The sequence below is a fragment of the Malurus melanocephalus genome, unplaced genomic scaffold, assembly GCF_030028575.1.
Source record: "Malurus melanocephalus ecotype Western Australia unplaced genomic scaffold, MMel_1.1 scaffold_163, whole genome shotgun sequence".
Lineage (NCBI taxonomy): Eukaryota > Metazoa > Chordata > Aves > Passeriformes > Maluridae > Malurus > Malurus melanocephalus.
In genome coordinates, this window is record NW_026623395.1 from 946,612 (window position 1) to 958,242 (window position 11,631).

The following is an 11,631-nucleotide window of genomic DNA, read 5'->3' on the forward strand; positions in this document are numbered from 1 at the left end:
TGTGATACTGTGTTAAGCTGGAATTAAGACAAATGCTAAAAAGGTGCTACATTTGAACACCACTGATTTTGTAAAAACCTCAAACCATAGAAGCATTTCATTTGCAAATATCACAGGCCCACAAACTGCAAACACTTAAAACATTCTTGACCGTGCATGCAGTTCCACCAACTTCATTAATTCTCACATGCTTGAAATTAAGCCTAAAAAATGTGATTACAAAACTCATTCTTCGATTAAAAACTTCAGAGGTCACAAAGCTCTTCTTTGAGTAGCCCCCAAAATTATATTTTTGTTTTAAGTAGAACAAAATTCATTACTTTTCTCTAGCTTCTTTCATCTGAAGATCTCAAATAATAACTAGGCMTCTAAACAACCTTTGGAAGTAAGCATCAGTCCCATCTTCTGAAAGAAGAGACAGGCACAGTTAACCTGCTTGTTTCAAGCTGTAGAAGGAATGACTAAAACAGCAAGAAACAGGATTTTTGCTACCTGCTGTCTAGTTTGTATACAGCACTGTCACTTACCCTTGCACCAATATAACAAATGTTTTTAAGAGAAAATTCCATGTTTTCTCATTTAATATTGGTCACTGGCAAAAAAGTATTAAGGACAGTACAATCCAATTTATACCTAATTATTTCAGCCTGGGGGGAAAAAAAATTGGGGACAATATAAGGCTACATTTCTGACCGTGACCAGAAACTACTTAAAAAAGACACAGGCATTTCCCATAAAAATGTTAAGGTTTGCAAGATTTACAAAATCTTTGCAATATTTTTGGTGTGCAGCACCAGTACAGCCTAAATCACCAGTAATGACAGAAGCGCATGAGTGTTCAATACAAATTGCTTCATGGAGAGTATTACAAAAAACCTCACCTATTCTAGCCAACCCTCCCACCCTCCCTCCCACCCATCATTCTAGAACTAACTTCTAATGCTAATCAGCTGACATTTTCCTAGTACCTTACTAATTAAACATGATTGCTGTATTTTCTGTACATACTTGAACTACTAGTAGTCAATACATGCAGAGAAAACCAAAATATAACTGCTCTCTAGATAAAAGAGTTCAAGTATGCCAAGAGCATATCAGTAGGGCAAGCATATTGGCTGGATGACTTCTGGAGATCCTCATCAGTCATCTCTCTAGGATCAGTGTGCTAACAAGTGTGGGGTGGGTTGGTAATTTGTTTCTTATATCACTGACATTTGCTAATGCTTTAAACCTACGGGTTAATAAATGCAGAAAATTTACTGGGTTACAAACCCAATATAATAGAAAAGCCTAATAAATTGTTATAATAAGTTTCACAAGTACACAATTTAAGGCCTTATAAAATGATATTCCAGTTGATGTGAAGTTTTTAAGAATGCTATACTTAAATATAATGTCCTGACAGCTAATCTAGAAAATAGTTGCCCAACTTCATGTTGGGTTGAGGAAGAAATTAAGAAATACATGCATGGCTATTTTAAATATAATGTCTGCTGTAAAAWGTTAAAATATTAATTGGACTTCTGAGAACAAATGCCCCAAAAATCTTCTCACAAGAGGCATGGGGTGTGGGAGTGGGAAAGGTAACAATATCATCACTGGAGCTTTTGTTGAATTTTCACTGAGCAAAATTTTTACTTCATTTACATTAMTGTAGGTGTGAACCAGCTCCATTATGTTCACATTGCAAATTGTTGCAGAGATTAAACTGATTCCCAGAGGAACAAATCTATCTAAACAAGGTTTGGTTTAATTGCTACTTCAGGTATCAAAAGCAAATTCAAACAGTCTGTCAGTCATTAAGTAAACTACTGAAGAATAAATCTTTTTAACAGAGGTTGTTGCTAAGTTTGTTTTTTTTTGTTGCTGATTTTTAAATCACAYCTCTAACAAAACAAGATTAAGTCTAGTTAATGTACTAAATTAAAGAAACCAGTGATGAAAACAGAAGTTTTCATCTGTTTTTCTGGGTCTATCTTACCCTTTACATCTCCATACAGGAAAATTCTCAAGATAAGAAATATGCCATTTCACTTCAGACATATTTTCCTTTTCCTGATGAGAGGCAAACCAGAAAAAAAAATAAAATAAAAAATAAGAAGGGCAACACTGCACTTATCCAGCAAAATTTCTCACTTTTAAAATAAAACAAGAATCTGCACAGCATCTTCCAGGAATGTACCACAGTGGAACCCATTTAAAATCAAACATGATGGTCAACTATCAAAGAGGCCTTACTTTCACTMATTAGCATGATTTACCATAAAAACTACCCCTTTATCAGATGACTGTATTATCTATAAATTCCTACATCACTCATCATCACAGACCTGAAAAATTTATCACATTAAGGAACATGACTAGTATCTGMAATCTTGACATATGATTTGATTGCTGTTTAAAGATGGTTTGCAGCACTGTAGTACATATTACAAGCAGAATCTGTTATTACAGTGTCTCCTTTTATTAATTCAAAACAAGATTCTTCGCTAAAAAAACTTTTTCAGTTGCACATGCAACTTTATCACACTGCTAAGGCTGAACTGTTCAAGGCCAGATGATTCCTCACATTCAAAAAAGAAGGGGAGTTACTTTTGAAATCAAGAATAAGATCAAATTACCTTTATTAAAATAGAATTTCTCAGCATCACACATGAAGCTCTAGTGCCATTCATACTTGTCAGTAGGATATCAGGTTTAGCAAAGGAACTAAACTTCTGACAACTTAGTTCTGATGTGAGCTAAACTCACCTGCTATGACAGCTGTATTTTTTTTTTCTTCACCTCAGATTTCCCACCGCCTCAGTGCAAGACTGRCTCAGGCAGTGGTGGGAATTTCGTTTTAAGATTTTGCTAGCCAAATTATCATGCAATTCAGAGCCTGTGCAGAACACATTCCATTGCCTTGCCCCCTCCTTTATCCAGGGTGACTGGGCAGGCTGTAGCTGACAGTCCTAGAAGCTGGGCAGGATCTTCGGTGCACTACTTCATTCACAGTTCTCAGGCAGCACTGAGGCAGGAGACTGGAACCATCAGTGAGAAAGAATGAGAGAGAGATGCATGACTGCATGACTGCACTACTGTGACAGATGCAGAGACTGTATCCCAAGGTATGACCTCAAGATAAATGAATTAAGGTTACAAGTGCAACCCTAGTTTTGGCATTCTCTAGATTTAAAGAAGTGGACTTCACATACTTGATGTGTTCTTTTTCCATTTTAATCCTATTTCACAACGATTTCCAAATAATGCAAGACCTAGCAAGAGCCTTCAGCAAGTAATTGCTGAGAAGTCAAACGAGATTATTGCCTTTTCAAGGAAATARAAATGTGTAATAGTGGGTTTCACTGTGTTACTAAGCATGAATTCACCATTTTTGAATAGCACATTAGTGATTTACTTCAAAAATAGGAAAAAAGCACATACAAAATTCTCTGTGTTTACCCTAAAATAACAACTATTAGTACTGCACATTCCTCCATGTCATCTCCACTATATTCAAAGAAAGGCTAGCAAGAACATCAATAACAGACATTCATGCCAAAAGAAAAAACCAAAGTAATGAGCACTTGCAAATATAGTACCATCAAAACCAAGCACTAAATGCTAGTGTTAGTTAACACATTAATACACACTAGCAAATTAGGGCTATTCATCCAGGCACATTTTTTCCTTCAATAATATTGTCAATGCTCRTCCTACTTCCGATCAATTGTCAGTTACAGTTTAATCAGAAATAAAAAATATTCCATCCTGTAAAACATTCGCATTCATAAAACTAAGACTACAAAAACTGCAATGGAAGTTTATGAATGAAAACAGATTAGGGAAAAAAAAAGATGACAGCAATCAAACACAACTGATTGTCTGCAGAAAGTGAAGTACCCAATTTGTAACCGAATTTTCATAGTAAGTATTTCTTCCACTAGCACCAACTGAGGCTGTCAGCCTTCTGTGTTCAATGCAGGTGGTCCTGCAGTCTCTCTTGTACGCATTAACTGCACATCCTTGTCAGCCATGCAAGTGTCACAGCCCCAYACTGCTGATGCCTCTGCTGTGAGAAGGCCATAAGCTGACTCTGTCATGCCTGTACAGATCCGATGGAACCATTTTTGACAAGAGGCTTCACACAGGATGGCATCCTGATCATCATTGACTTCATGTGTACAAATTCCACATGGATAGACGGGCTCAGAGGACGAATGTCCATGACGACTGGGATGGAGGGGTGTTTTGCTGCTCTTTTCAGAGTTGCATCCTTCAGCAGTACCTCGAGGCTGGCGGGACTTGCTCTGAGTCCCATTTGAGTGGCCAGCATTGGTGTTCTCAGCACTATTAGAATGGCTGTTATCCTGATTTACCACATTGTTTCGAGTAACATTTTTTAGGTCACTGTTACCTTGACTCACAATGTCCTCTGTCCTGTGATGATGCTGATGAGCAGCAGCGTTCTGGCTGGATGCTTTGCTTGCACCTTGACTAAAGTCTTGCTTTTGTGCTGATGATTTTGTCTGGTTGTACGTGTTCGGTGGAGGAACAAAAGAATGGTTTGACTCTAGCTGAGAATTTGAAAAATTTGGATTGTTTCCAGGACCAAAGTTAGTTGGCACATCAGGGTGAGGTATCTGACCAGAATGGCCAAAGTTCTCCCCAGGATTTGGCCTGAAATGCTGAGCAGGCATATTGACATTTTGATTTATCTGACCACTGCTGTAAGGCGGTTGATTCCCAAAACCTGGGTTATCATGTGGACCAAAGCTGAACGAGTGGGGTCGACTAAAACCCATGCCCACAGGRTTTTGAGGAAGAGGATGTGGTTGACCTCTGAGGGAGTAAGAACCACCATATGGTGAGGACACTCTGGGCAGCATGTGAGGTGGCATTCTGAAAGTATTATAGCCTCCAAATCCAGGATAACCAGGATTACTAAAATATGGATTTCCTGAAGGAATTGGTTTATAAGACACCGTATTATAGTTGTCATCAAATGGATTTGCAGCTACAAGGTGGTCAGAGCTTGGGTTCGGTGGTGGAGCATATTCAGACGGAGGAGGAAATGATGACCCCTACAAATATTTTAAATACAACATTTWAATTAGTTTTAGTATTTCCCTCCAAGACAGACCAGCCACAAAGWTTCTGGATTAGCAATACAACTGCTGAAAGAAATGTTCAGCTGTTGTGTAAAATGCACCCACTGTACCCTGCCAGGCTGGCTGAAATTTCAGTACAGAGGCAGAAGAGGAGCTTGGGCTCCAGATAATGTGGATTTATAGTAGTCTCAGTCTTTAAAAAAWTTTCAATTGAAAATACTACTTGATAAGTGACTTCTATTTCATAATCTTTTGTAAAAGACAAGCAACAATACAGAAATCAAACTGTCACAAATGCCTACACAAAGCACGTCCAAATGTTGAAGAACAGATTTGAAGCATTTCCTTAATTTCATTTTGGGTTCATGTTACTGAATATACATCTCTCAAGACACTCCACTTCATTGAGACATACAAACCTAATGGTACTATAAGCCTAAAAAAGGCATATAGAATATASGAGTAAGCAGACTGATATTTTCTATAGTCTGTGGAACATTCTATTCTGTACATTTCTATACCAGAGGTATCCCTTATGAGCATTCAGTGATTGTGGACAGTCCACAAAGCATAGTCAGTAGGTACCAAATATTAGGATTATGCGATGTAACCAGAGTATAATCAAGTGTTCAATGGAGGCCAGAGTCTGTTTAAATGTCACCAGAGCAGTTATACAACTGAAATTCATTCTAGACTAGCCTGTAGTTCTACTGGGTTCACCCTCACACTAACTGTGCTCACAGAAGCATTTCCTCCTAAGCACTAATCAATTAAGACTGAAGATNAAAAAAAAAAAAAAAAAAGCTGCAGTGCAAATTGTGAACCTGGTAAGAAAAGAACAGAAGGAACAGAACCTAACCATGCATGTCCTCTAGAATTTTTACCAGAACACAAGGAAACTCCACCAAGAARGAGGTGTGAAACCTYGTAAAGTAACTGAATATTTCTCAGRCCAGGTTTCACCATGACTACTTTAAAACAAAACAAAAATGAAGAAAACAGATGCACATCTCAATGGACTCTGCATAGGACTAACAGAAAGTGATTGTTTTACCAACATAAATAAAGTTATTCCCACTGGGCAGTACCAAATTAACRCATATTCTCACTCAAAGCTGGATGAACAGACAGAGAAAAAATCAGCACTATAGATATCCATCCAATTGCTTAAGATGCTTTGTATTGAGGCTTTCTTTTCTGGAAAGAAAAACTGCATAGAAATGTTAAATTGCAGGGATTCACTAGAAAGGAGCTRTACCTGCCTCACAGCTTTTGCTTGAAAATCACTTGGGGAGTATGCCAAGAGTTTGGTCAAAGCATTAACAAATTCTACTGATTCATTAGCCCACAAACCTACACATACAGGAATGAAATTAAGGAGAGAAGTAGTCTCAAGGCAACTACTCATGCTGTACAGATTTCTACCAATGGCTACGAAGTCATTAAAAAAGCCTATCTCAGAATCAAACCCATATGGTAAAAACACAAGYTGCTGCTCACTGTGCTCCTCTCTTTACATGTCTTCAGCAACTTACAGGGATTAGAATAACTTCAGTGCAAATAACTARTATTAAGAAGATTTCAGGTTCACAATTTGAAATATTTGGTATCCAGTTGCTATTTGTGACCACAAACTGATATTGTGAACAATGACAGATAGTCATACCAGCTAACAACATTTCTGTGYACTTTTTATTAAGAATTCAAAAGAAGAAAAGGGAATTTACCTGTGTATTTGCTTTGCGCTTTTTTTTATCAGGGCTTCCAAGCTGAACTCCTGGTCCTCCTAAGCCATCCAATCCACTGTCACCACCTACAAAATGCCAATCAGTGCAACAGTGCATTAGTTTTCTTATAGACTGCATTGTAAGTTTGCCTGTAACTGCCACAGCAACAGATACCCGTTACAAATACTGAACTTGCATTGCCCCTGGYGCCTTGCGTTACAAGTGCTTAAGGAGCACACATCTGGAGGTAAATTAACACACCTCCTATACCCCTGTCTTACTCTACTACCACTTTAATGTCCCATTTGTGCTCATTCCCAATGAAATAAACATTTTTATTTATTTTATTTTTATCTGTCCCTTGGTTCTTAACATCTCCACATCACCAGTTAGAAGTATTTCKTGTTTGCATGACTCATAAAACTTTCAGAAGAACTGCATAAAGCCCTGYCTAAGACACACCTCTCATTTAACTCACACAGACACAGCATTTATCAAACTCAGTGACTGGAGTGTTACAATCCACCATAAAGAAAAGTAAAGAGTAGTAGATCCATGAACAAAAACCACTGAAAACCTCCCATGTTGTTTAGACAAATCTCCAGTGTTTCAGATCTAAATTTCAYTAAATGCTACACTTGATCAAAGAAAAAGACGCCCTGCCAAAAACAAGTGAACCAGCCCACCTCTGCAGAAACCTCATACAATAACTGAGCAAAGCTGTTCTGGCGCAAAAAAATGTAAGTAATGCTCATTTAATTGGTTACTCAATCAGACTTGACCCTGAGCAACACAAAGAGTTATCTGTACTTCACCTGGGATTCTTCTTCACCTTTCACAACAGTGGGACAAGCTCTCAAAGTTGTATAAATTGTGGCTTTCATTTTTAAAGCCCTAGTTAGACCATAGATGAAAAATAAATCTAGCACACTCCTTAGAATCCCAGTCAGTCTGTCTTCATGGGGTTCAACTGAAATTGCCACGATACAGAAATGCAAAAAAAACCCTGAGCTGAAGTGTGAGAAGCATTTTCAGGTGATACRGGAGCATGACACTGGAGATGTTAAAGTACTAACATCATTACATTAGGAAACTACATCAATTATTTTTTTCTCAAGCCCATTAAGATAATAGCATGGTTACTCTTTTATATAAATTTACAGTAACAGCATAGAACAGAAAGCAGGCAACCCAACCTGAAAATTTTACCGTTGTTCGTTTAAAATTCATATTCAGAATACAAGTCAAATTTTATCAAGATGCAAGCATCCAGCAACCTGAGCACACAGGTCTTCATTACCACAGACAATCTGGAGATAACTGTGAATTATCAGCAGTATTATGCAAAGCAGCATAACGCATGACACTCCACTGCTCTGTTAGACAAGTGTTCCCAGCAGACAGGTAAACCAGCTACAAGACTATTCAGCAATGTAACACAAAATCTCTTCTCACAGGGAGGCAGCAGATCTACTGTACACAGACCAAAATATCCAAGTTATTTCAAACACTCCTGATCCAASGAGGTCTGACAAATTTTCACTCCTGCACTTCTTTCTTCCCTGCCTCCTTTTTTTGGATATTTCAGGGAATTTACCAGTCCTGCTTCAGGTAAGAATCCAGTTCTGCCTCTGCTTTAATTAGCTCATTTTGGCTTTAGYTGTCACTGAAGAAATTTTACGTCATTTTTCATTACACATAAGGCAGATACATGGATCAACATCTATCAAGTTTTAAGCCTGAATTCCAAAGACAAGGGGATGATGTCACAATCAAGTTCTCAAAATAAACTCATGCTTGCACACAGACCACATATCATGGTGTAARCTACCATCAGAGAAACTAGGGATTACTCTTTAAAAAAAGAATCCTTTTTGCCTTGATTTAGAATATAAAATCCTGCATATATTCAGTGTTTTGTGAAGCACTGCCACAGCATTACCTGTAGATACTGTGATTACAGCATAAAGTTTAACATRAAGAATAATGGCGATTTTTCCTAAATTTCAATGCTTTAAATCATCTGCTTGATAACCTATTTYGTTAAAACTGCCTCTGCACTTTCTATCGCCTTCTTCTCCAGTTTATACTCAATTCAGTGCAAGATTGTACTGTGAACACTAGTCCTTGCAACTGCATAAAACATGCTCCTGTTCACATCCCTGAACTCTTAAAACATARATTATGTTAACCACTGATAGCAAAATGTTACAAATATCCAGATTTCTTTTAATAAATTCAAAAACTACCTGCACAGACATTAGTAAATTTGATGGTGAAGTAGAATACTGAGAGTCAAACAAAGTGCTGGTTTACAGCAGCCTAAGTTAAAACTTTATAAAACTACATATAAATTCCCTCTCTGAGATATAATTTTTCAAAAGCATAAGTATACAAACATTAGAACTCCAGTGACAAGTTCCATCAATTTCTACCTGAGTTAATTTCATAGACAAAGCCATTCACATGCCTCAGTTTACAGGAGSGAGTCCTGTGTCTGGAAAGGCACAAAGCGTTTGTATTTTCAGTTCTCACTGTGTGAGGCCAATGATTTAATTCAGCCCTAAGAATTTATATTTTCCCTGCGGGTTCTATAATGATTTAATTTATACATGAAAGGAAACAGAATGTTAGTCCTAGCATACCTCCAAAAAAGAGTGAATAAGGCTCATTTTCATGCAGCCAAAATAAACATTCCACAAAGTCACTTTTGGTACCTATCACACAGACTTTCATTAAAGGTGTACCAAGATTTTGGAATGCTGCACTAATGAAAAATTATKCATTGTCCGAGACTAGTTTTTCAGGCAAAAATCCTTTTGACTGGGATACCATCTGTTTAATAGATCTAAAGATATAAATATCAATCTGATAACTATTCCCCTATTAAACTATAGATAAAATTTATTTCAGCCATTCACATTTGGGCAAAGGAGAAGAGATAAGCCTCATATTCTCTTTTACTTTATACATACACAAGACGGACATTTTCAGTGTTAATCAGGAGAACTGCAAGTTATAGYTTTGTTTATACACTAAGGGATTTTGATTTTGCATGTAATTTATGCCATACTTAACATATTGCAAATACACTGTGGAATATTTTCGCACTCACCGACAAACCTCTGTCTAGGTTTTTAGAGGATAGATGCCAGAGTCTTTTTAAACAGTACTTTTTCTCAGTAAGAACATAAATAGATGAATAAACTTTTCATTATAGACAGAAAACTAAAAATAGTCTAATTTCAACCAGATTTCATGAGCCTATTCTGTGGCCCTGAGATTGTAAACAGTTTTGATATTAAGCTTTAATCGGGTGGAACTTAGTGGGTAACTCAGCCATGTGAAACCATATAYGCTTAAATATTTGCAAAATCAGGGCTTGAGAGTAGAGGAGCCTAATGAATCCCAGTCTCTTTTGTAAGGCTGCTGAGTGTTTTCATTCTCTCMTTTCCAAGGTTGCAATCCAGCTGTTACTATAACAGTTTTAGAAAAGCAAACTGTAAATCAATGACAATATGCATCATGGAATCCACACCTTTTCCCACTTATTCAACCAGAAAAAAAGCTCTAAACATCAAGAACAATAGGATTCCAGGGGCAAAACAGGAGRCAAGAAAGAGAAGCACTAAATTGCAAATTTTATCATTTTGCCATGATTTACACCCAATTCAGTCACCCATCCTGCTGCCTTTGATTATTTCATTCAGAAAGGCATTTCTATGTCTCCGGGCTGTAAGGACAGAACTATCACTACGCAGGCTGATGTGCCACTGCCATTAAAGTCAGCTGCACTGCCGAAGTCGGAGGAGACACTGCCTTTCTACCCTTTCCCCTACACCTTTCAAAGAAACGCACACTTTAAACCTCATCAGAGCCATACATCAGTGCTATTAATAAAGAATAATATTTCGATTTTTTTTTTCATTTCACGAAAACGGAAAGAAAAAACCCCAACTAGAYTCAAGCACAGAAGCCGAGACGGGGGGCAGAAGAGAGAACACTCAAGTGTAATTTATTGGCTCTGCATCAGCACGAACTCGGACATGTGGCACTGCCGCCGTATTCCCTTGCACCAGCAGTATGCTCGCTGCATACTAATGTGCTGCACATCCCCAGACACACAAGAGCCAGCACCGCACGCCGCCCTCCCCCGCGGGGCACACCTGCGCACACAGCGAGCCCYGGGGCTGCTTTTCAAGGCCCGGAGGCTGCGGGAGCCCGCGGGGCCCGGCCGGGCCCCACCGAGCAAACTTCGAGCAGCCCCCGCACCGCCGGCCCCGCCGCAGCCGCAAGGAGGGACCCGGCGGGGGCGGCCCGGCCCGCGCTGCGCTGCGCGGCAGCGGAGCCCCGGGGGCAGCGCCGGCGCGGGCGGTGCGCGCATCCCGCGGCTCGGCCATCGCTCCTCACGGGAGCCAGGCCCCAACGGCGGCCGCCCCCGGGCCCGGCCCGGCCCTCGCCGTACCTCGGGATCTCTTCAGTGCGATGGGGTCCTTCTCCTGTTCCGCTGACATTACAGACAGCCGCGCATGGCTCCCAGGGCGGCAGGAATCGAGGCTCTTTGATGCTGCTGCCGCCGCCGCCGGCCCGCACCCCGCCCCCTCCGCCCCCGCCTCCTCCGCTGCCGCCCCCGCCCGCTGCTGCCGTAGCCGCCGCCACCCCAGCAGCGGAGCTACGAGACTTTGCAAAGTTTGGACGCGGGAGGGCTCCTCTGCAGCCCGCGGCGGGGGCCAGGCCAGGCGGGGTCCGGCGAGCGGAGCGCCGCTGCCCGGGGGCCGCCCGGGGGTCCGCGGAGCGCTGAGCAGCGCCGG

General features: G+C 40.0%; 1 protein-coding gene across 1 annotated transcript; it reads right to left on the reverse strand.

The window, feature by feature from the left end:
• Window positions 1-2,159: 2,159 nt before the first annotated feature.
• Window positions 2,160-11,402, reverse strand: PYGO1 (pygopus family PHD finger 1). Its single transcript, XM_057372094.1, has 3 exons — window positions 11,286-11,402; window positions 6,821-6,906; window positions 2,160-5,066 (listed from the first exon to the last, which is right to left on the reverse strand). The coding sequence occupies exons 1-3, from the start codon at window positions 11,332-11,334 to the stop codon at window positions 3,945-3,947; spliced, it is 1,257 nt and encodes a 418-aa protein (XP_057228077.1). The 5' UTR covers window positions 11,335-11,402; the 3' UTR covers window positions 2,160-3,944.
• Between the last annotated feature and the right edge of the window lie 229 nt (window positions 11,403-11,631).